The sequence below is a fragment of the Dipodomys merriami genome, unplaced genomic scaffold (assembly GCF_024711535.1).
Source record: "Dipodomys merriami isolate MVZ:Mamm:240054 unplaced genomic scaffold, mDipMer1.0.p SCAF_34, whole genome shotgun sequence".
Lineage (NCBI taxonomy): Eukaryota > Metazoa > Chordata > Mammalia > Rodentia > Heteromyidae > Dipodomys > Dipodomys merriami.
This window is the reverse complement of record NW_027204937.1, coordinates 2,327,022-2,353,368: the sequence shown is the minus strand read 5'-3', so window position 1 is coordinate 2,353,368 and position 26,347 is coordinate 2,327,022. Positions and strand designations below refer to the sequence as shown.

Below are 26,347 nucleotides of genomic sequence, written 5' to 3'. Positions count from 1 at the left end.
TTAGAGAGAGGAAATACATGAACCCAGAAGTTAGGAGTCATTGTTGAGCTTCTGATGGGCTCAAAGGTAACAGATGTTGAAAAGACAGAGGTCAGCTATCCCTAGACAAGTCTGAGAAGGTTTCTTAGAAGCATTCATTTTCTTCGCTGCAGCCATGCTGGAAAATACTGAGTCCCTGGCAATCCTGTTGGACACTTGTGACCACAATCTGCAGGGAACAGTGACATACTGTGAATCATCCACCAAATTGCTTGAACTGAAAGTCTCTGAGTTCACCATTTTCCCAGTTGAGAGCTACTGATATGTTTGGGTGTCCACACGACAGATACATTGATGGTTAATAAAATATGCTCCTTTTTATGCTTATGTCAATGAAGGATGTTCTCATAGCCTTGTGAAGAAGCGTTCTGAAGTAGAAGGTAATCTGTGAAGGACCACAGACTTTGGAGTCAGACACCTACATCCAATGCTATTAGCCAGTGTGACCATCCATTTTCTTCTTTGTAAGACATTACAGATCACTACTTTGCAGGATCAATGCAGTCATTGTAATGAAAACTGAATGAGATAAATTTAGTAAGATGCCTAGCATAAGACAGATACTCACAAAGATGCTCAAATACATTTAAAAAAATTGGCTCCCTTATAATTGCCTTTCTCTTCCCTGTGTCCTCTTTTGTCCAGATCCCCTAATGCCAAATACTAGTTGGCTTAGCCCTGACTCATGGTGTTCAGTAGTAGACATAAAGAAAGAGGCTTATGGAAGAGAAGAAATGTGATTACAAGTAGGTTAATCTGGTTTCAAATTTAGATCACTACAGATTAGGTGTGAGCAGACTACAGCCTGTGAGCCAAATATGGCCTGCTATTCATTCTTGTAAATAATGTCACATGAATAGAGCTGAGCTAGGAACTTAGTGACTCATTCTTGTAATCCTAGCTACTCAGTTAGCTAACAGCTGGTGAATCTGGTTCAAAACCAGCCCAGGCAGTCCATGAGACCCCATCTCCAAAATAACCAGCAAGAAGCTGAATGGGAGGCCTGGCTCCTGTAGTAGAATGCCATTTGAGCAAGCAAGCCAGGCAAATGCAAGACCTTGAGTTCAAACCCCAATATTAAACAAAAGAAAAAGAAAGAGACCAAAGTATCATTGAACAGTTGCCACGGAGATGATACAGTGGCAAAGCCTAAAATATTTACTACATGATTTTTCCCTCTATTATCAAAATATAATTCTAAATGGCTTTTTGATATTTAGTGAAAAGAGTTATCGGGAAAGTATTTGTGATCCTATCAACGTTTAATAGATCACTTCTAACTTAGTTGGCTCAAAATAATTTTCTTCTCAGCAATGAAGATAAACTGAAAACTTGGAAGCCGAAGTTTTTTAATCCAAAGGGGAAAAAAGAGAAGGAAGATGCCAAAGGAACAGAAAGGTAGGAGTACAGGCACACAGGAGTCCTTACAACTGCTGTGCTGCAATTCCCGCCTCTGTGAATCTACAGCAAGTCATGAAATCTGACTCAAACTCATCATGGACAAAATGAGAGCAAATCTTCCTCACAGTGCAGCAGCTAATCTTTGAATTATAAAAGGCAAGGATAACCTTCAGCTCCACACATTTACCTTCATCCCCATCCTTTCCACTTTTGGGAGAAGAGGAATGATGGTGAATGGAAAACTTCTAGGATCCTATCAGAATTTTTCCCCTAAAAGATAGAACACCACTTAAAACTTGCATAAAAGGCCGAGAAAAGGAGAAACTAACTATCATGTAAGACTGATTTCCTTAAAGTACAATATAATTCTAGTTATAACTATATTTAATTTACTTTTAAAAAATGCTTTATTTGCCAGGCACTGTTGGCTCATGCCTGCAATCCTAGCTACTCAGATGGCTGAGGTATGGAGGATTTTTGCTTTGAGGTCAGCAGGATGGAAAAGTTCCCTAGGCTCCATCTCCAAAATAACCTGCAAAAGCTGACCTGGAAGCATGCCTCACGTGGTAGAACATCTGCATAGCAAGTGTGAAGCTCTGACCTCAAATTCCAGAGCCATCAAAAAAAGTATAAAGGCTTCTTCAATTCACATTCTAACCTTCATTCACAGAATTCAGGCCCACTGCCTGGATTTTGCTGACTTGGGTGTTAGCCAATCTCTGTGTTCCACTCTCCTCAGATGCTAAGCTCTGGATCCAAGGGAATTATTTGAGCAAATGTGTTGGGGAAACCCTTAGTAAACAGTCAATGAGCCATGAACAGTGTTGTCTGTCTGCTCTGGGAAACCTGTCTAGAAAAGACTTACTGGGGCATGGCAAAAGAAGTCAGACAAGGGTCTCCACCAAATCTAAACACAGAGCAAGACACAGGATGACCATTCTCCTAAGTTTATTTTCTTTGGTTTTAGACCTGATGTAATTTGTTTTTCCCTGGTTGAAAAGATATATAGACTAGAAAAGCAGGTTTGTTTTTTTTACATTTAACTTCCTGTTTTTCCATAGGTTTACCTCACATAGCAAAACAGAGGGGGAAGTTATCAGTAAAAGTTTTGATTCTTCCCCAACAGAGCCTTCAGCACATGGATGCTTATGAATATGTCTTTCTAGGAAATAAATTTCTAGTACTTTTTATGTCTAAAAACAAACTGACATAATAGGGCATGTTTATGCCCAACTGATTAAATGTGAAAATGTGGTCCCAAGGCTATTGTTAGTCCTGTTGATTGATGGAACAGTTTCCTTTAAAATGGTTTCTTTCTCTACCAGGAAGAAATACTTTCTATACTATTTCCCTCCTTTATGCATATGTGTGTGTGTGTGTGTGTGTGTGTGTGTGTGTGTGTGTGTGTGTGTGTGTGTGTGTGTATACAAGGCTTCACTTGGCTTTTTTACTCAAGGCTGGTCCTCTACCACCTAAGTCACAGCTTCACTTCTGGTTTAAAAAGTTATTTGATGCTAACATCAGAGGGGTTACAGTTACATAAGTCAGGCAAAGAGTACATTTCCTTTTAGACAGTGTCACCCCTGTCCTCACTCTCTCCCACTCTGGCTCTTTGCTGCTTAATTGGAGCTAAGAATCTCCTAGATTTTTTTCTGCTGAGGCTGGCTTGAAGCCACAATCCTCAGATCTTCACCTCCGAGTAGTTAGGATTACAAGCATGAGCCACCAGCACCTAGCTAAATGTTTTTCTTAATAAAAGATGGTGGCAATCAGGCCATGCAATCAGGCCTAGATGGCCTTAGTAGGTGATATCTGAATAGAGAAAAGGGCAGCTGTTAAGCTGGAAAGGAAACATAGGTTGTTGAGGACAATTATTAAAAGTTTATGTGAAAAAGTAACTCTGCTACACTGCTGGTGGGAATTTCAACTAAGGCAACCACTGAGGGAATCAGTATAGAGAGTCCTTAAAAACTAACAGTGTGAATCTAGCTTTTCACCCCACCAGACCACTTAGGCATACAGACAAAGAAAAGTAAAGTGATATGCAAGAGAGATACCTGCAGAACTATGCTCACTGAAGAGCTATTCATAATAGCAATTAGTATACTAACAACCAAACTGTGGAATCAGCAGAGGTGCCCAACAACCAATAAATGAATGATTAACACATGGTACATATATGACACAGAATATTACTCAGCCATAATGAAAAATGGAATTACATCATTTGAAAGAGAATGAATGGAACTCAAGCTCATCATGTTAAATTAAATGAGCTAAACTCAAAATGGCAAATATGTTTTTACTCTGTGGAATATAGCTCTAAAAGACATATACATACACATCTACAAATATATATATTTTTGTCTGGGCATACACACATGCGTATAACATGATTGCAGTTGTGTCACTGTTGGGGAAGAGGGAAAGAGAATGATGGGGGAATAATATTGGAATAACTGTATATAGATGGCAGAAAGAATCTAATTGGAAGCTGTTGAACAATAGCAAGTTAGGGGGAAAAGTTAAAGAAAGCAAGGAGTTCTATTTAGCTAAATTATAATATATGCATGTGTGAAATACCATGGTACCCTTTGCATCATTAGCATATGCAAAAACAAAAAAAAGAGTGACAGGAAACTAAAACAGTCTCTAAGGGGTAGGGTGGCTGCAGGGCTGGGGGGCATGGTGTATTTACATGCAACTATGCATGTATGCAAATAGACTAATGGGTGAATTTGACCAGGGTGCCCTGTATACATGTATGGAAATGTCACGATGAAATCCTCCTTATACAACAAATAGATGTTAACATTACTTTTAAAAATACTTTAAAAAGTAATAAAAGCTCATGTAGCCTCCTAGCAGGGTTGGATATTCCCTGAAGGCAACTGAGAGGCACTAGAAGGTTTTACGCAGGCGATATTATGATTAATTACATTTTAGAAAGGCACCCTGGGAAGCAGGTTGTAGAGGGAGGTTTTAAGGAGAGGCAAGATGATGGTATTTTGAGCAAAAAGTATTCAAAGAAAGAGAGGCAGGAGGCACATTGTAATAAAACAGGCAGGCAGTCTGGGTTGACAGTTTTCCTTCTGTCCATAGACAGAATGATGAAGAAGCAAAACGCATCTCTCATTCCAAATCCTTCAGAAAATGGGTAGTTCATTGTGTTCATAGACTTGTAATTCCCTGTTATGGTTGAAGGGTTGTTAACACAAAGGGCAAGCCCCTTACCCACTGTTGCTGGATACCATTAAATCATCTGAAGAATTACACATTTCCTTACACTTTCCTTCAGAAGATTTTTTTTATAGTCCTAGACCTGATTCTGAAAAGCTCGTCTTTCTCCCTTTTCATTCTTTTCTTTACCTTTCCTTCCTTCTCTCCCTACCACTCTTTTCTCCTCCCCTTCCCTTTCCCACCTTCCCTCCCCTTTTCTTCCTTTTCCCCCCCTTGTTTATAAAACTAAGGTTTGAAATCAAGTCCTTGCACTTACAAGGCAGGTGCTCTGCCACTTGAACTATGCCCCAGCCTTTTTTGCCTTATTTTTTTTTTTCATTCATGCTTCTGTCCGGATCTGGTCTCACACCACAATCCTCCCATCTATACCTCACACAGAGCTGGGTTGACAGATGTGAGCCATAGCACCCAGCTTATTTTTGAGATAGAATCTTACTAACTCTTGCCTGGGCTAGCCTCAAGTTGGGATCCTCAGATTCTCCTATCTCTGCCTCCCAAGTTGCTTGGTTTTTATAGGCATGAGCCATCATACCCGTCTCAGTGTTTCTTGTTTACCATACATGGTTTAATTAATTTTTAATGTTTTAAATTCTTAGCTGAACACATTTGTGAGGTATACTATAACATCTACTATAACATATATGTATATGATGTAAAATGATCAGCTCAGAGTACAATCATATCTATCACCTCATTTCCTGGTATTAGGAACAGATCCTCTCTGCCAGCTGTTTCAGAATATATAATTAATTGCTGTCAACTACATTTTACCTACTTCTAGAAGTCATTCCTGCTCTCCACCTGTATTTCTTGTACCCATGAGCTGTCCTGTATCAACCGGATTTAATCCTAAGTTACCATAATATTAAAAAAAAGTTATTTTCAGTGGTGAAATGCTGCTTAGATCTGTGAGGCCCTGGATCTGACCCTAGCCAACTGGGGAAAAAAAGCACATTGATGTATACACTAAATGATAAGGAAAAGTGATTTTTAGCTGTTTTCACAATCTGCTCTGGTGGGTATAAATAAATGCACAATATAGATATATAACTTTATGTAACTATTCACATATAAATTTGTATCTGTATTTATCTTGTAACATTTTATTATACCACATTTAACTTTCTTGGCATTTTTCTTATCAGTTTTCCTTCTAGAAATTTCTTCAGAACCAAGAAGCAAAACTTAGAAAATAAAATGGAAAGAGAAGAAAAACTTTTTAGAGAAAGATTTCAGGTATGTTGCCCTATAAAAATGAAAATGAGCAATATTAACAGCTTGGAACTTCCATCTTTTTTTATTGTGAAAATACCCTACAGAGGGGTTACAATTACATGGGCAATGTAATGAGTACATTTCTTATCAAGCATTGTTGTCTCCTCCTTTGTTTCCCCTTCCCATCCCTTCCCATCTGTCACCCCCTATTTTCCCCACCCCTGCCAAAGTTGTAAAGTTCGCTTTTGACATAACGACTTGTATATCTCATTGTTGCAATGGGTCCACCTGTATCCCTATTTATTTTTTTTTTCTGTATCCCTATTTAAACGATTTGTTTTTTTACCTTCCCCTCGACAAATTATACCGACATCAAATACAGTGAAAGCAGGGGTTATGCCATGGGGGAGGGACATACAAAGGAACAAAGAAATCATCTTATAAATATGTTAGAAACAATCACAAGAAAGAAAAAAACACTTGAATACTTATCTTAGGGGTTTATTTCACCTAACATCAACTTATCTGAGCTTTTCTGCTTGTCTCAGATATATACTAGTTATTGCAAATAAGGGAAACCATGGAACCTATGTTTCACTGGGCCTGGTTTACTTCACTTAATATAATTTTTTCCAAGTCTTTCCATTTCCTAAAAATGGGGCAATGTCATTCTTTCTGATGGAGGCATAGAATTCCATTGTGTATATATACCACATTTTCTTGATCCATTCATCTACTGAGGGGCATCTGGATTGGTTCCATATCTTAGCTATGGTGAATAATGCTGCAGTAAACATAGTTGTGCTGGTAACTGTAGTATGGTCTTGTTTGTGATCATATGGGTAAATGCCCCAAAGTGGGATTGCTGGGTCATAGGGGAGCTCTATGTGGAGTCTTTTGAGGAAATTCCATACTGCTTTCCAAAGTGGTTGAACAAGTTTACATTCCCACCAACAATGCAGTAAGGTTCCCTTTTGGCCTCATCACCTCCAGCATCTGTTGTTATTAGATTTCTTGATTACAGCCATTCTAACTGGGGTGAGGCGGACTCTCAATGTTGTTTTGATTTGCATTTCTTTTATGGCTAGGGAAGTTGAGCATTTCTTCATGTGTCTATTGGCCATCCTTCTTTCCTCTTCAGAGAAGTTTCTCTTTAAGTCTTTAGCCCACATATTTATTGCGCAGTTGTTTCTTTGAACATTTGTTGTTGGGGGGGTTATTTTTTTGAGTTCCAGGTATATTTTAGATATGAGACCTTGTCCATTGTATGGCTAGTGAAGATCTTCTCCCAATCTGTGGGCTTTCTATTGATCTTGCTAGCTATGTCCTTTGCCATGCAGAAACTCTGCAATTTCATGCAATCCCATTTGTCCAAACTTTCTTTGATTTGTTGTGTTTCTGGGTCTCTTAAGAAAATTTCGGCCTATGCCAAGGAGACCTAGCATTTCTCCTATTCCGTCCTGTAATGTTTTCAGAGTGCCTGCTTTGACTACAAGGTCTTTGATCCATTTGGCGTTGATTCTGGTGCAAGGAGATATATAAGGATCTAGCTTTAGTTTTCTACAATTGATTAACCAATTTTGCCAGCACCATTTACTGAAGAAGCTGTCTTTCTTCCATTCTATTTTTCAGCTCCCTTATTGAACATTAGATGGCTATAGGTCTATGGGTTCATTTCTGGGTTTTCAATTCTATTCCATTGGTCCTGAGGTCTGTTCTTGTGCCAGTACCAAGCTGTTTTGATTACTATGGCTTTGTAGTAGAGTTTGAAATTTGGTATTGATATTCCTCCAGCACTATTCTTTCTGTTAAGGATCATTTTTGCTATTTGAAGTCTTTTATTGTTCCATATGAATTTTTGGATTGCCTCTTCTATTTACTTGAAGAATGATGTTGGAATATTGATAGGTATCACATTGAATCTGTAGCTAGTCTTAGGAAGTATTGCCATTTTCACGATATTGATCCTTCCAATCCAGGAGCATGGGAAGTTTTTCCACTTTCTAAGTTCTTAGAACTTCCGTCTTTAAAAACTGAGTCTCTAAGAGATATGTGATCTTTTACTAGAAAAAGTTGACATTCCAGATTAATTTTTATATTTGCATATTTGTATACTTTTTGTATATATTCGTATATTTGTATATTTCTAAGCTATTCTGTGTGGCTCTGTTCCAATGTCATTTCTCCTTCCCTAGATCATCTGGATAAAATCACCCTCTCAGCACATTTTTATACATCTACAGTACATATTTTTTTTTGGTTGGTTGTGGGGCTTAAACTCAGGGCCTGGATACTGTCCCTGAGCCTCTTTGTGCTCAAGGATAGCGCTCTACCACTTGAGCCACAGTGTCACTTCTGGTTTTATGAGTGGTTAATTGGAGATAAGGGTTTCAAGGGGACTTTTATGCCCAGGCAGAAAAGATCCTGAGATCACCAGGTCTCATCCTCCTGAGTAGCTAGGATTACAGGCATGAGCCACAGACACCGAGCTAATACATAAATCTTCTAACACTGGTTGGTTACATTATGGTAGATACATATATGTATTGCCTGAAGCAAGTTTAGATCCCTTTGGAAGGTGATCCTATCTTATGTAAGTTGCTCCTCAGTTCCCAACATAGAACTGTGAAATGTTTGGTGAATGAATGACAAAATAAACAAACATGAGAGGTATTTGAATGAATGAATAAAGCAGCATCTGAAACATTTTGACAACTTATAGTCATGAAGGGTCCTGGGAGCACTTTTTCACAAAGTTCAAATGATCCTTTGTGATTTCATGTATTGTCAAGTGAGAAACATGGTTAGCAACACCCACGTGCACAGAAGTCTCCCACAAATAAAATCCAGGCTCTCTAACATAGCCTAGACAGCTCTTCCTGTCGTCTTCCTGGATGTATCTCCTGACGTTCTGTCCTTGCACTTTCTGCTTTGGCAGCAAACTGCTCATCATTCTGTCTTAAGATGACTTTCCACTTTGGGTCCTGCTATCTCCCTTCTCTAGGCAGTTGCCTAGAAAAAGGCTTGACTTGTTCATCTATCAGGACTCAGCATCATCTCTTCCAGGAATACTTACCGAAACCTCCCTAATTTTAAAAACAAACAAGAACTCTTCTATTCACACAAATACCTAAGCCATCTGTAGCTGATTGCAATTACATATTTATCCTATTAAACTCTGAGTTCCAAGGGGAGAGGATTATCTTACTGATCCTCAGAGCAGAATACCCTACCTAACACTGAAAGCATCCCAAACTGTTTCTGAATGGAACTACAATAGGAATGCACATTGAGCTCTGGGGTTGGGGATTTAGCTCCATGGAAGAGTGCTTGCCTGGTAAGTGCCAGGCCCTGAGTTCAGTCCTCAACTACACAAAAAGGAAGGAGGAAGGAAGGAAGGAAGGAGGGAAGGAGGGAAGGAAGGAGGGAAGGAGGGAAGGAAGGGAGGGAGGGAGGGAGAGAGAGAGAGAGAGAGAGAGAGAGAGAGAGAGAGAGAGAGAGAGAGAGAGAGAGAGAGAGAGAAAGAGAGAGAGAGAGAGAGATGGGGGGGAGAGCAAGCCAGCCAGTGCTGGTGGCTCACAATTCTAGCTGCTCAGGAGATTGAGATCTGAACACTATGGTTCAAAGCCAGCCCAGGCAGAAAAGAAAGTCTGTAAGACTCTTCTTACCTCCAGTTAACCACCAGAAAACTGGAAGTGAAGCTGTTACTCAAAGTGGTAGAGTGCTAGCCTTGAGTTCAGGGACACTGTTCAGGTCCTGAGTTCAAGCCTCATAACTGAACAACAACAAAAGAAACAAATAAAAAAATTTCTAAGGCAACTAGCAAAAAAACCTCTGACGGTAAGTCTTACTTTGGTCATGACTGATTAGCTTTACTATATTTAGGAAATTATGATTTGAAATGATCTACTGCAATTTGTGATGCTATTTGATTAGGTAAAACCCAACAGGATAGCAATTGATTGTTGCAAAGATCCCTACTATACCCCATCTATCTTATATGGGACAGAAATTCTATTTTCTCTATATCTGTATGATTCTATTCTTCACTACCAGCCATGGGTTTCCAGTTTCACTAGAAAAACTATGCCATTTCAATATTTTTTACTTAGTTCACTTTACAAAATATTGGGTATCTCATTGATGCCTGGCACTGTAGGTGCATAGATGAATAAGACAGTTTTGTATTTTCATTTTCTAGGACATTATGTTTATTAAGTGCTATATGACATGTATATTCATAGTAGAATCAAACAGTAAATTGTACATAGCAGTCATAAAAGTATGTGGAGTGGATAAGAGATATATATTTCAAATAGAAAAGACAGCATGAGCAAAAGCACAAAAAGAGAGTGGTCCATTCTAGGACTGCCCATGGCTTCAGGAAGCTTAAATACAGGATACAGATGGAGAACAGGTATGACAGCCTGCAAAGGACCGTAAATGTCAAGCTATGAAATGTGGGTCTTATTCTAAAAGCAGTGAAAAGTTTTCACAACTTATTAATTAGGAAGGTGACCTAATTATATTTGTATTTTAACAAATCATAGAGATTCTCAGTATACCAAGGTCTGGAGAGAATAAAAAGACCAGTTATTAAGAAGTTGTTATAACCAGGCACTGGTGGCTAACCCTGCTAGTTACTCAGGTGGCTGAGATTTAAAGTTCATGGTTTGAAGCCAACCTAGGCTGGAAAGTCTGTGAAACTCTCATCTTAATCACAGAAAAAGCCCCAAGTGGTCCTGTGGCTCAAGTAGTAGAGTGCTAGCCTTGAACAAAATAGCTCAGGGACAGCTCCCAGGCTCCAAGTTCAAATCCTATGACAAACAAAAATTTAAAAAAAGAAGTTATTATTTTGGTAGGTGAAAGACTATGCTTGATATAAAGTGATCTTATATCATCCAAATTCAGGGTAATTCTGAGATTGGAAGGAAAGACTCTTTATCATATATTAGTTATAAACAGAATTTTAGGCAAAGGGGGATATATGGACACTCTATTTTGGTGAAAAAAAGCACCTGTAATCTTAGCTTAATGTTTGGATTTTATTTTCTGACCAACAATTTGTTAGAAGGTAAAATACATCATGCAAATAGGCAGACCAACTAGCCTTTCTCTCTCTCTCTCTCTCTCTCTCTCTCTCTCTCTCTCTCTCTCTCTCTCTCTCTCTCTCTCTCTCTCTCTCCTCTCCCTCTCTCTCCCTCTCCCTCCCTCCCCCCCCTCCCTCCCCCCCCCTCTCTCTCTCTCTCACACACACACACACACACACACTCCTGTGGGATTAGAAATCCAATTTCCTATCATTTACAAATGCCAGCCTCTCACTGAAGTAGGAATGAGAATTACCCCCGCAAGCCCCTAATTCCTACCACTTTTAAGTACATGTGCTACAGTGCATTGTACTATAATGCATAAGCATACACAACTAGGAAGGTACACATACACAACTACAAATGGTAGGTATATAAAAATATTATAAACTCCGTGGCACAGAAACAGGGCTTGTTGTTAACATCTTTCCAGGGTTTAGAAGTAACTATGACTGTAATAGCACATTTCCACATCTTCCATCTGGCAGGATTCATTCCACTATGACTAGACAGTGAATGTAAAAACCATAGAGCAAATATCATCAGGCCAAACAAATATAAGAGTATAGTGCTTTATTGCAAATATCATCAGGCCAAACAAATGTAAGAGTATAGTGCTTTACTCTTAAATGTCTTTCCTTGCAGAGTCTATGTTCCTGTTATTTTCAATGCTCCTCCAAGTATTGGTCAATATCTAGCATATTGACTTTTTATTGAGGTTGCTATACTATATCCTCCACTAATTTTGTCATAATGAAAAAGAGTAACAATGATGGAAGGATTTTCTTACCAGCAATTTTTCGTTGTAGTATGACAAAGAGATTGTAGTCATCAACAGAGCAGTAGCGTGTTCCAGTAACTCAAGAAATGGAATATTCGATTTGCCAATAACTTCTGGAGAACAACTAGAGGTCATCGATACCACGGAGCAAAATATGGTGATATGCCGCAATTCTAAAGGCAAATGTAAGTGTGTTGGCTTTCTGCCCGTAACATTTCCAATCACTATTAAAAGAAAAAAAATTAAGCATTTTCTATGAAGACTTCAGATTAAGTGACTTTTATCCCTACAGATGGATATGTGCTCATTGAACATCTACAGTTCCAGTAAGTTGATTTTTATACTTCAAATCATTCATTCTTAGTACTTAATATGGTGGTGTGCAGCTATTAGTCTGATGGCAAGATTATTCAATTTATTAAAAACTATGCATGCAGTGTCTGATCTCTCCTATAAAGACTGCCTTGAAAGAGACATTTTTGTGTCTCCTAAGTATAATACCAAGCTGACAAAGCATATTTTAAAGGAGCATATAATACTAAACTGGGTAAGAATTTCTCCAGAAATCTCTTGCACTGTTCCATTAGCCTCTGTTTAAAAAAATATTTTTATTTTATTCCCAGGCACCAAGGTTGGTCACATTAGGAAGATCAAGGTCAAGGGGGAAGGACAAAGGTCTGAATAGGTGTAAAGGGCTCCAGGACCTGAGCCCTTCCTCAAGAATTTTGCTTCTTGTCAAACTTTGCCGCTTGTCCAAGCAGACTGTGATGAAACTTTGTTGGGAACTCGGAGAAGGAAAAGAAAGGCAGCATCTTCCTGGAGACAGCAGCTTTTCTTCCCTGAGTTTATCTTTCAATGTCTATTTTTACTGCCAGTTCAAGAGAATGTGAAAGACCATGCATTAGCCATTGAGCACTTGCTTAATGAGCCATATCCAAAGTTGGAAATCGTGCATTATAGCACCCAGTCAGATGTGCAGATGGTTAGTTGGCTCCTAATATTAGTTCACAAGCATTTGTAATGCTACATGTTGTACATTTAAAATCTGGCATCCAAAAAAAAAAATCTGGCATCCATTCTGCATGGTAAATAATGTAACCATGTTCTTTTACTCAAATACTAAGTACAATTTTAAAATAAATGTGTTAGTTTTCCTTTTTTAAGAAAAAAAATCAGATTAAATACTGTTCAACCTGAGTTTCCTTTGGGAAGTTTGTCAAAAAAGAAATTATTCTTCAAGTAATTCTTTTTTTTGGGGGAGGGGGCAGCTGAACTCTGGTCCTGGGCGCTGTCCCTTAATTCTTCAGCTGAATGTTAGCACTCTACCACTTGAGCCATAGCACCACTTCCAGCTTTTTGCTTATGTGGTGCTGAGGAATCGAACCCAGGGCCTCATGTATGCAAGTCAAGCACTCTACCATTGAGCCAGCCCTTCAATTAATTCTTAACTATTCCTAACTATTATCATTTTAAGACAAATCTACATATATTTAACAAAAAAATTTTTAGCAAAACTATACATGCTGCACAACTTTAAAACACCATTACCCCAAACAGAAAAACTTCATTTATGTATGCCCCAAAAGTTATTCAAATAGAATTTAATTTATATGAAAACAAGTGGAAACTAAAACAGTTGTGACGCTCTATTTTTAAAATGATATGTACTGTGGATTGATAAATAAATTATATATATGCATTCAACGGTTTTAAGATTTCAATGGCTTTATCTCCACTGAGTAACTGAAGAAGTTTGCCCAGCTATTTAAACAGAGTGATCTGGCCCTCAAGGAAAGAAAAGAATTTGTTTCCATGGCCTTATCCTTCATATGCTGAGACTACTTTTTAAGATTATAATATTTTTATTTTCTATTTCGTGCTCCATCTGGCATTTGCCAAAAAAGACCTGTCTTCAAGACAGGAATCAAAGAACAGAGTTTAAGAGAAGAAAATAGGTAGAGATTATTTTATTACAGATGCCATAAGTAAGTAGTGAATGGAATGGCCAGAGGATCAAGAAACGCATTAGAGATGATGATACTGAAATTCCAGCACAGAGCTGGAAAATGCACCTTCTGTCTAGTGACTAGTGGCCTCTAAATACTATAAATGACAGCTAGCCCATGGCTAGCAAGGAACAGGAGCCCTGTCCTCTAGCAGCACAGAACTAAATTCTGCCAAAAACCTGAATAAACTGGTAGCAGATTCTCCCACAGAGCCCTGGTCTATCAACTATTTTGTTTTCACTTGGTATGACTTGAAGTAGAAAACAATAACAACAACAATAAAACTAAGTCCACCGGATTTGTGACTGTATGATAACAAATTTGTGGTGTTTTTATTGAGTAGTTAAGAAAATTCTGTGAAGTTGTTTAGAAAAACCCAGTTATACCCACTGGGCTTCGGAAGAATAAGATCATAAATGTGTGTTGAGTCTTTATCTCTGTAGTCATAGCTACAACAGCAAAGTCATGTGATAACTAAAGTTGAACTCTACAGTGTGGAGTGTCTCAGAAGGCGGCAACAGAGATGATGTGAGCTCTCCAGTGAGTCTCTTTCTATCACAGCTTGCTCAAGAACTGTCATTTGACACACAGCATAATAGTTCAATGACTGAAGAGAAACACAAAACACCTTTCAAATGAACCAGACTTTAATTTGATTTTGTGACAAAAGCATATAAGTGATCAGACCCTGTGTTTGTTGCTGATGAGTCCCATATAGTCCAAACACTGCAAAAACCCTCTAGCTATGAACTGTCTAGTTGACAATACCCCATTTCCTCCCCACCCATCATTTAACACACCCAAAGGTACATAACAAACAAAACTGAACTTTGAGTATATGTTTATTAAAGCACTGGAAGTCTTTTTTGCTTCCCCCCAAAAATGATTATAAAAAAGTGGTCCCAATTTCCAAAAATTAATCTTAGCCAGGTGCCAATATAGTGGCTCACACTTGTAATCCTAGCTACTTAGGAAGGTGATATCTGAAGATTGCAATTTGAAGCCATCCTGAGCAAGAAAGTTTGTGCGACTCTTACCTCCAATTAATCACCAAAAAGTGGAGCTGCTGCTCAAATGGTAAAGCACTATCCTTGAGCAAAACAGTTCAGGGACAGTGCCTACGCCTGGAGTTCAAGCCCAGGATTGGCACACACATATGAAAAAAAAACACATTAAAAAAATCCAGTGTGTTAATGTTCTGGCCTCTGACATTTATATTTTTTCAAAGACCTGTTAAAAATAAATATGTGACATTTTGTGGGAAAAATAAATAACTACTATTCAACCATACATTATGATTGTCATAGTTAAAACCTAATAGCTTTCAACTTTCAGTTTTATTTGTTGAACTCAAAATCCACTGCATAATATTTATACACACATGATAAAGAACACACCACACCTTCTAAAACTGTATCAAGATACTCTTCTTCATATTCTATCCACAACTTCATTAAACAATCTAAACAGTATACAGCTTGTCAACAGGCTTGACACAACACTGTATTTTTGGTACATTAAGGCAGCTTCAACCAATGTTCGAAGAAATTCTAAAAAACAGTATTTGTCAACACAAAAGACATGTATGATGAATACTGGGTGCTTTGGAGAAATGTAATTTGTCCCTTAAAGCAAAAACACCATGATTTGTGAGACTGTGGTCTTCAACATTCTTAGCACTGTTCTTAACATGTAAGATTAATCAAAAAAGTCAGGACACTCATCCTACCAGTATCAAAGATACATATTATAAAAGGATGGGGTTTATCTTAAATATGTGGATATAAACCCCTATTTAAACATGGGCCTTTACACAGTCTCTCACACGCATCTGTGAGGTAGGTGATTATCCATGTTTTGTACAAGAGAAAGGTTATGTGGGCTGTGCCACAAAAACAGCCCAACAGAGAATTTCATTCCAACTGAATTTGTCCTTAGTTCCATCATTGCTCTCTTTAATAACTTTTAAAATATTTTAAATGCTCTTCATTGCATTCATTTTAAAAGCATGAGAAGGCAGTCAAATATTTACTCAGGTAACTTCAAAAGTGTGACAACATAAAAGACAGAAAATACATTTAGTGGTGATAAATGTGAGGTTTGGCCAAAGGAACTTGAATACAGACAGGCAGAAAAAAGCAACTCACAGAGGGCAAAGGTAAGGAGAAGTAAGAGGAATCAGAAAAAAAAGGAAACACCATTCCAACAAATTTATTATTCCTGCTTCTATAATCCAAGAAGGCACAGTTAAGTGTTTTTATTTGTAGAATGGTGGATCTACTTCTCCTTGCCCATTCTACAAAAGTGATCATATCTAGAAAATGCACCCCCACCCCTTTATAACAAAACTTACTTAAAAAGGACTTCTGTGAAAAAAAAATCTATATTTAATAGCAGGAAAAAATGAACCCAACTCTCCTTACCTAGAATATTTGTTTCTTCTTAAAATTTTAAATGAACACATAGTAGTAAAGCCCGAATAATAATACTAATAAAACCTGTATAAACTTGTCAAAACTTGTATTTGTTCCAAATCTCTTTATGCTGGGATATTCTACAAGTACTTAATTCTTCTCTTTGAAGGAATGTTGTACTCTAGGATTTCCTTAATTGCACTTGAGTCTTGATTGAAATCTACCTACCCTGCTTGTCCACATAATCAGGAGTTATTTCCACAAAATCAAAACTGCTTTTAGATATAAACCAGAGTTCCCCAAAGTCACACAGTCAGGGCAGCAAACTCACACTGCTATGCAGAGCTAGCAGTAAGTACCCACCCTGTTTCACAGCATTAACACCCTAAGACCAAACCTGATTCTTACCAGGTTATGGCTAAAGAAGTCTATTGGAAAGTTAGTCTGGTCTAGACTGTGAGTCCTGTTCTTCATGCTATCATGTCCAACTTTAAGGGAAAAAGACTGGAAAGGATGCTAGTATCTTTTCTAAGGAGGACATCACATTTATAGCTCACTAAACATGTCACATTTCAGTTTTAAAAGCCAATGATTACATAATTCACACACAAACACTCATGAAAAAAATATTATGTCATCTTTGTACAAAATTTACAAAAACATCTGTCATTAGACAAGTCCAATTTAAACAACAGTCCAAAGTATGATCATTTAAATAGGGACTGAGACTAATTTTCCTTTGTACAATGAGACTGTGCTATAAGAATCATATAGATAAGCACTGGGGATACAGCTTAGAACACTTGCCTAGCAGGCACAAGGCCTTGGCTTCAATCCTCAGCACCACATTTTTTTGTTTTAAATCACATAAAATTACAGGAAGAATTGTATCTCAAAGATTTTTCAGTATTTTAAGCACCCTTAATAACTTAGAAGTAAAGTTAAAATCAATACGTTCATCATAAATATTTCAGATAATTATATCTTATTAACGCAATCGACTGATTCCTACAACTACGAAGTACATAGTTAAGACTACTAGTGTCACTCAAAGACTTGAAAGCAATCTCCTGTGCTTACTCCCATACTCTGACTACACAGGCCTGACACTGATGCAGACTGCTCTGCTCCAGAGTCAGATGAGACACATGAAGACCAACTCACCACTACTGAATACTCTTCTATGGCACGCAAGCTTTATGCCAAGCTTTCTGGTCTTGCTTGCTCGTAAAATATGCAATTTTCTGGTTACTTCACAAGGTTACTGTTATAGTTCAAAGAAGGGTTTCTGTATCTAAAACTAAAAATAAAAAAGACACAAACACTCTCATTGCTACAAACCAGTCATGTGTTGCTGTATGCCTGGTATTTAATTGTTTGGTTTTTCTGGATGGTATTGCCATTTGCATTCCAGAGGGCAGCAGGAAAGAAAATATTCAATATTCAAGTCTACACCTTTGAAATGCCTCATCAAACCAAAATGGAAGACCCAGAGTAGTAAAAATCCTATCAATAAGTGAACACTAGCATAACCCATATGAAAGGTAGAAAATTTAGAACATTCAAGCTCAAAGGTGCTTTAGAAGTCTTCTACTCTCTTGTTATATCATTTTAAAGTTTCTCAAAAATGAGGCCTCCTGAGTACAAAGATTCTAAGTATGTACCACAATGCAGAGTGGTACTTTTTAAAAACAGTAAATTAATCTTATTGAAATCAGAGTTAGACAAAGGCATATGGTTTTCCCTTATCACAAAAAGAACTTGAGAAGTCTTTTAAGTTTATAACCTTGTCCTCCACAAGGGAGTAGCATGCAGCATTTTCCAAATTTACTCTGTGGAAGCTCCTTTTACTTTGGGGAATGCTTTTTGATGGAAAACATTTACACAACATACCTAATTAAAGCCCAGTGTACAGCTTCACCAAGGCAACTCAGGATCTGAAAGAAGGAAACTGCTCTTAGCTCACCCTTAACTGCCTGACCCACAGTTAAACAATCGAGGAGACTGGCATGTGGGAATGCCACATCCTTCCTTCCCTGTGCCTACAAGGGATGGAAAGCCTGCTATCATAATGTTGTATCCAGCTTCTGTAGTGCCTGCCAACCAGTCTGCTGTATCACCTAAAGCCATAAGATTCCTATGCCTTTTACAACAGATGCAGAAAAGAAACATAAACCTGTGAACTTAGGTTCTCCTAAAGTTTATCAGTTATCTATCAACCCAGATGCTCTTTACGACTGGCAAGAATCAGGAAATAGTAAATAATTTTTAGACTCTAAAAAAAATCACAATCATTCTGGTAAGAGAGAGTTTTGATAACTGGTTTTCTGGACAAATGAAGGATTCTGCATTTTGCATTTCTTCTTGCTGTCTACCTTCCAAACTATGTTTTGTCATTGAAGGTAAAGAATTCATTTGGTGCTTTATTTCTAAAGCTATCCCACTCATAACTAGGCAAATATTGTAAGGTTATCTTGTTTTTCTTCCCCCCCAGAAAAGGTACAGACATGTTTGGAGAGGCTAAAACTATACTGCATTGTTAACATACAGGAGACTTTAAGGACAGCTAATCCTAATTAATCCTATTAAAAGAACTACTAAAAAGTATCCACTGGTGCCACAAGATGGCAGTCTTTTAAAGGTTAAACTTTAAACCCTCTCAAACTGCAACTCAACCCTCTCCCTCAAACTGGTAAGATTCCTATTATTGTAGTTTTAAGAAGTTGGACTTAACATGTATCAAACATCATTTTCAAAAGCATCCACAAAACAATTGTATGTGACTCAATAAAAACTCCTGGCTCGAGAATTCTTAAAAGTTAGATACTCTCATTCACTTCTTGATTTAAAACAAAAACAACAAACTTTTGGCAAAGTGAAACCTGTCAAGGCAATGTCCTTATTTTGTTTTCAAGAACTTAATATTTCCTAGGCTAAGTCAGGTCAATAATCTCATTAGCTACAGCATAAATAAAACAAAGGAATAAATACAAATTAGATAAATTACATATTAATTTTTAAATTAAATACTTTTACTGAAATCAGATATAATCCGTGAGCTATTATCTACCCTGCTATATATAGTTTTCTCTTTTTTTAATCTTAAAAGATTTGCACAAAGTAAAACAAACAGAATGGTTTGGTTTTTCAGTTAAAATCTGTTTGGTTTTGAGATTTCAGGGAAATCTTATGATAAAAGCACTGATGTGTGAATACATATATACATACATAATATATATGTAAACGCATATATTTACTCCAGGAGAGAATATCTCATGTTTAAGTCTTTCTTACCCTATCTGGCTCAACATTGGAGGTCATAGCCATCTGAGTTTAGAAGTATACACATACTTGCAGAGCCAATACAGTTTTCTGAATGGCTAATAACCAAGAAAGTGAATCACAGAAGATTAAAACGCTACATCAGGCTGGGCATGGGTGGCTCATACCTGTAATCCAAGCTACTCAGGAGGTTGAGATCTAAGGATCCTAGCTTAAAGCCAGCCCAGGCAGGGAAGTCTGTGAGACTCTTATCTCCAATGAATCACCAAAAAAGCTAGAACGGGAGCTGTGGCTCAAGTAGTAGAGTGCTAGCCTTGAGTTAAAACAAAAACAAACAAAAAAAAATAGGGACAGTGCCCAAGCTCTGAGTTCAAGCCCCAGGACCTTCACACACACAGAAACAAAACAAAACAAAGCAAAACTGTCAAACAATCATCGAAGATAAAACAATAAACAAAGACACTGGTTCCAGGTGAGACGTGGGAAGAAGTGTGTTGGTAGCCATTTTAAACTTCAAATGGAGAGTTGGCACAGAGGCAGATACCATAGGACCCAAGCCAATCTGCCCCATCAAACTCCAAACTCACAGAGAAGATAAAAGCATTCACTGTTGAGGGATTATTGATATATTACTTTCTACTATCTTTGCTTGTGTTGTTATCTTTCTGGTGGTAGGGAATGAACCTTGTACATGTTAGCTTAATAGCACTGTGCTACCTCTGCTCCAGGTTCTATAGTATACTGTTTTATCATTTAGGGTAAAATACAAAAAAAAAATCTGAGAAAAGCAGGTTTTGGAGATCTGCTTTAAACTTACATACACTTCTGGAAAAGGTAATGAATGCCGCCATCCAAATGAAGTAGAACCTGGAAGTCTGTTAAGATCGACATGATTTGGAGAAATCTCCAGCTAAAGCCCTGAGGCATTCACAGCTGTTTCTGTGGAACCTGTAACCTGTAACAAGACCACAGCTGATTCTGGTAAACACCAGGCAGTATTTGTACCAAGTTTAGAATTTGGTTTCAGGGGTTTTGGATAACTTTTAAATAATATTTTGGTACTGGTTATTTTGTATTTTGAGCTTGTGCAAGATAATTGGAAGCATAAACGCATCTTTAAAAAACCTAGGGAAATTTAGGACGCAAAATGTATTAATGTACACTCAAAAAGTGAAGTGAGAAGGTATTGCCAAACCACCCTGAGGTTAGATGGTTCATCAGTGAGATGTGTTCATCAGGTGTAGTGAACTCACAACTGTGAATTAACAGGCTTCTCCAATGTTCACCCATTAACGATAATGCCTATGCGAAGTTATGATAGGCACAATAGAATTAATTTGTTGACTCTTTTGTTTTCAGTAATTTCAGTGACGTTGCATGTCCCCTGAAATACTCATGTCTCTCAATATCTGTAGATTATGTAATATCCAGAAGTGAGATAACAATTTAAAGGATAAATCTGATTTTCACAGTGCAGTAACAGAAAGACAAAAACCAGTGGAAGATTATCAGCGGGCTAATGCAGTGATCAAACTGGCACACATTTCAAAAAAGTCCATGGTGTGACTGCCCAGGCGAGGGGCAACGGAGGACAAAGTGCTTCCAGTCAAGGAGCCAGTGAGCGAGCCAGAAAGAGAATGGTTCTCCGCAGTTGTGGAATCAAAGCTGGATCTTGGTCTGTGTAGGCCGGCAGCGGAACAGGAACGCTGAGGTGTAGAGGAACCAGACCTCTGCTCCACCACCTCATCTGAAACAGGCCAAAGAACAATGCATATGAACAGTGTGTTTGCCCACATGCTGCTCATGAAACGTATGAAGTAAACGCATCTGAACAAGACCATCGATGTGCTTCCATTTGCAAGCAGAGGGGTTGCTACTTCTTCCCTGGCACAATCCTAACAGATGATCCTCATCAGAACTCACATTGCCTTCACAGAGGCAATGTGGCCCCTAAAACCTTCTCAGAGAAGGCAGCTATCATGGAACTATCATGGCTGTATGTGAAGCAGCATATCTCATGCATGTATGTATGTACGTATGGATGTATGTATCATGTTGTTGACATTTGGGTTAAAGTTCAATGACTTTAAAAAGGAGAAGACCTACCCACCATTTCTTTGAGATGGTCTTAACACCTGGTTCCACTAGTGCCAAGCTTTATCTTCTCAGACCTCATGCCTGCTTAGCTTCCTTACCATCAATGCTTTTAAAGTCCAAAAGATAACTCCGGTTGTCGACCAGGTAAAGCTGTAAGCTCATTTTCACATAATTGCCAGTCACTGGATTTTTCCTTCTTACTCGAAGATGGTATGCATTCACTACCTAAGACAGGAAAACAATGCACCATTACAAACTATACCTTGTCTTTCTTACTGAAAAACCAAGCAACTGAAGGTACTGAAGGCAAGGAATTTCTGATTCTTTTTTAGTTGTTGGTGGCAGCATTGCAGCTAGTTTACTTGTAGCATTTACTTAATCCTAATAATGTTACTGTTGGTAAACTCAGAGATGACACAGTACCTGACCTTCACTCCAGATGCATGGTAAATATTGGTAATAATCTTAGAGGACTAGCTTGTGCTTGAATACTCTCACTGATTAATAAGGGGAGGAAGGAAGGAAGAAAGGGGACTAACATGCTAATGGCACAGGTGTCAAATTAATTCATAAGTCCATGAGGAAGACAGTATTTGCCTTTTAAAGAAGCTCAGATAAAAAAGATTCTGGGTTTTCAAAACATCTATCAATTTAGTTTCATTTTATTTTTCAGTAAATAGAAAGCCACTGCCATCTTTTAAAATAAAACTATATCAGAAAAGGCAGATTTTTTTTTTTTTTGCTTTAAGAAAACACTATTTCACTTATTCATTGAAAGTAATGAAAAAAGTGAGTGGTTTCTCACACATATCAAAATAAAAACATGATTAGTTAGAATATTTTTTCTTCTTCATCTGAAAAAAGGTCCAGAGTCCTAAAGAACCAGAATGAAAGGATATTTGTTGGGTTTCTTTTTGTTTTTGTTTTTGTTTTTGTTTTTGCTTATGTGGTGCTGAGGAATCGAACCCAGGGCCTCAGGCATGCAAGGCAAGCGCTCTACCACTGAGCCACCTTCCCAGCCCATGAAAGGATATTTGTAATAAAAAAAGGTCTCCACATCAATTCAAATAGAATTGAAATAAAAATGAATGAAGTTAAATGTGGGCTGATAGTAAGGAAAATATTCCTTAACAAAGGGTTAAAAGCACAAGATAGTGTGTTCAGCATGGAGTAAAGTGTTGTCTGAACAAAATGGCCTGAAGACCACTATCTATCACAGTCACCTATCCTCTCCTCTGCCATAGACAAAGCAAAAGGCGGGGGGAGGGGGGGGAGACTTCCTGAAAAGAAAATGAAAAAAAAAAAAACTAGCTTGGAAGACTCTGCAGCTTTTGTTTCTAGGAAGCACAAAGAAACAGGCTATTTTTCTCACATAATTTCAAGCTGGTTACTTTTTGTTTCTAGGCTGTAAAAGCTATTCTCTATTTCAAAAGATCTAACTCTCCAACATCCAACAGCTCTTCATCAGGACACATTTGTTTTTTATGTGTATGTTATTAGAAAGGATGAGGTTTAAGGAGTCAGCTAGATCAAGCCGACTAAATCTGTATCTTAATCAAAACCATTTTTTTTTTGTCAGTCATGGGGCTTAAACTCTGAGCCTTGAGTGCTGTCCCTGCGCTCTTCAGCTCAAGGCTAGCGCTCTACCACTTGAGCCACAGCGCCACTTACGGTTTTCTCCTGGGTATTGGAGATAAGAGTCTCGTGGACTTTCCTGCCCAGGCTTGCTTTGAACCACAGTCCTCAGATCTCAGCCTCCTGAGTAGCTAGGATCGCAGGCGTGAGCCACCAGTACCCGGATCAAACCAACTTTTTACTGATGGTTTTGAAACTCAGCCACCCAGACAACTTACTACATAGGAAAATGTCTTTAACAAGTGACTACAATCTCCTACCTTCCATTCAAAATCCAGCTGTTTCATAGCTCGGTAAACTTCAGCCATGATGTCATATGGCTTGCTCTGACTTCGGATCCCAAGGTGCCACTTGGCTTTTTTCACAGCTAAGGATTTGGGCTTTGTTGTATTGAGAGCATCCAGGGGACACCGTGCTTTGGGGCTGTCTGCTATTAGAGGTGGCATTCTTTCTGGATGAGGCTTCAGGCCTGGGGGAATATGCATGGCACTGTCATCCATAAAGGAGCCAGTTGGAGGACTAGAGGCCAGGTAGAATTCACTGGCTTGGTTCATGATTCTCCGATTGTCAATGATAAGATGGTAGGCCACAGCAAGCTGGTCTTGAGGGTCACCGCTATATAGACTGTTCATTACTTCTGATTCTGTACATTCAAACTTTTCACACACTTCTTTTATAGCCTCATCATCAATGACATTAGCATCGTAAGAGGGGTCTTCAGGAAATAGGTAAGTGGGCAAATCTTGTTTAAACCATTCATGCTCTCTAAGGGGAGAAAACACAACACACTGTTTTAAGAACATGTTTTGACAAGCCCCAAATAATTTAGATATGGGGGAAAATATAACATTCCAAAAGATCTGCTCTCTAGTCCCAACAGATATGTGACCCTGGGCAAGTTCATCCCTCCCTTTCAGTAATCCACCATTATTCAGAACTTGGGCAAGCTGACGCATCATGCAAAATGAACAACATGAGCTTCAGGAAAGCAACTATCTGTATCTGTTGCCAAAAAGAAAAGAGTCCAACATCAAATACAGTGAAAGCAGGGGTTATACCGTGGGGGAGGGACATACAAAGCAACAAAGAAATAATCTTATAAATGTGTTAGAAACAATCACATGAAAGAAAAAAATTGAATACATATCTTAGGTTTCATTTCCCTAACACCAACTTATCGTATTTGATGTTGGTATAATTTGTGGAGGGGAAGGGTAAAAACAAATTGTTTAAATAGGGATACAGGTGGACCCATTGCTACAATGAGATGTACAAGTCATTATGTCGAAAACGAACTTTACAACTTTGGTGGGGGGGGGGGTGAAGGGGGAGGATTAGGTGGAGGGGTGAGGGGAGGATGGGAAGGAATGGGAAGGGGAAACAGAGGAGGCTATAATACTTGATAAGAAATGTACTCATTATCTTGCCCATGTAATTACAACCCCTCTGTACAGTATTTTCACAATAAAAAAATAATATAACCTTGAACTTGAAAAAAAAAAGAAAAGATTCAAGGTATCAAGCAAAAACAAAAAACATAAAACAAAAAAAACCCTAGAACTTTATAATTTGTATTTGCCTCTTAAGGTTTCAGAATTTCCTAATACTTAATGACTTTTTAATGAAGTTGATGTTGGTAATAATGACAATGATTTTTTTTGATAGTGTATAATACAATAGATCACCACTTGGAGAAATCTGCATAGATCAATAATGCATGGTATGACTGAATCAAACATATGTAAGAGATCCACTCAATATGTAGGACAGACCAATTGGTTATAATGTAGTGAAATTCAAAAACTCATTGAAACTGGGTGCCAGTGGCTCAATCCTATAATCCTAAATACTCAAGAGGCTAAGATCTAAGGATTGTGGTTCAAAGCTAGCCAAAGAAGGAAAGTTCATGAAACTCTTAGATTTTCTACCAAAAAGCAAGAAATGGAACTGTGACTCAACTAGTACAGTGCTAGCCTCACACAAAAGAGCTCATGAACAGTGCCCTGAGTTCAAGCACTAGGAATGGCACATGTACAGATACACAAAAACTTGTTGATATCTTTTCTCATTAGACACTGAAAACTTGTTTGTTAACCTTTGTTTCATAATAAAGGACAATATTACCATTATCTGAAAGACTTAAAATACTACTTTTCCAAACACTTATGTGAATATTTTTCAAGCAAAAAAGGAATGGATTACTGATACATGCTTCTCTATTGAAGTACTTTGAAAAGATTATGCTAAATGAAAGAAGCCAGACACAAAAAGTCATAAAATTTATGAAGTCATTTATATAAAGTGTCTAGAATAGCCACTTCTAGACATCTGTGTGTCTATTTCTAGACACAGAGCTGGGGTGCCCATTATATAGCACCACACCCAACTGAGCTTCTTTATGTTAAGTTGAATATTTGAAGTTTCTGATATTCAACTTTTTCAGACCTGAAAAAATGATAACTACATATAATAACCTCTATAAAGATAAAGAAACTAAAAAGCAAGGGTGTTAATAGGCCCATAAACTGAAGAACCAGAACTCACACACAGCCACTAAACTTCAGACTTGTCACTTTTAATAACAATACCATTAACCACTATCACTAGGTTTAAAGAACCAGAGAGAGCAAAAAGTTCTGTTTTCCATGAACACAATATCTCTCTTGTTACCTGTTATATTTCCAGAATTTACCAGAGAATCTTTCTAAGAGCAGATGTAAAATATACAGAGATAAAAGCAAAAATGATTAAGTAAACAAATAAATGGGGAAATTCTTTACTAACCTCCAATTGCTTACTTTAAGATAAACAATTGTGGGGCTGGGAAAGTGGCTCAGTGGTAGAGCGCTTGCCTTGCATGCATGAGGCCCTGGGTTCGATTCCTCAGCACCACATATGCAAAAAGAAAAAAGCTGGAAGTGGCGCTGTGGCTCAGGTGGTAGAGTGCTAGCCTTGAGCTGAAGAGCTGAGGGACAGCGCCCAGGCCCTGAGTTCAGGCCCCACGACCGGACCTCCCCCCACCAAAAAAAAAGATAAACAATTGTCAGACAGTTTGAGCATCCCTAATTTAAACTTTCTTGAGCAGCACACTGTAGTGGATACTGAGCAATTCAGATTTCAGATTTCTGGATAAAGAATTTTTCACTG

The 26,347-nt window shown here is 38.0% G+C and overlaps 2 protein-coding genes across 4 annotated transcripts in view; one reads left to right on the top strand and one right to left on the bottom strand.

The window, feature by feature from the left end:
- Fyb2 (FYN binding protein 2) overlaps positions 1-14,316 on the top strand; it is a 94,768-nt gene extending 80,452 nt beyond the window's left edge. Inside the window, exons 16-20 of one of the 2 annotated variants that reach the window (XM_069987138.1) lie at positions 1,351-1,437; positions 5,826-5,916; positions 11,795-11,951; positions 12,059-12,092; positions 12,390-14,316. In XM_069987138.1, the coding sequence (XP_069843239.1) occupies positions 1,351-1,437; positions 5,826-5,916; positions 11,795-11,951; positions 12,059-12,092; positions 12,390-12,411 (391 nt within the window). In that variant the 3' untranslated portion in view covers positions 12,412-14,316. The remainder of the gene's footprint in view (positions 1-1,350; positions 1,438-5,825; positions 5,917-11,794; positions 11,952-12,058; positions 12,093-12,389) is intronic. The other variant, XM_069987139.1, reaches the window with a different exon arrangement.
- Positions 14,317-14,401: 85 nt separating this feature from the next.
- The window catches only part of Prkaa2 (protein kinase AMP-activated catalytic subunit alpha 2), a 44,682-nt gene continuing 32,736 nt past the window's right edge, over positions 14,402-26,347 (bottom strand). For both annotated transcript variants that reach the window (XM_069987140.1, XM_069987141.1), the window contains exons 7-9: positions 23,461-23,965; positions 21,664-21,790; positions 14,402-21,215 (exon numbers count right to left, since the gene is read on the bottom strand). In XM_069987140.1, coding sequence (XP_069843241.1) covers positions 20,977-21,215; positions 21,664-21,790; positions 23,461-23,965 — 871 coding nt within the window. In that variant the 3' untranslated portion in view covers positions 14,402-20,976. The remainder of the gene's footprint in view (positions 21,216-21,663; positions 21,791-23,460; positions 23,966-26,347) is intronic.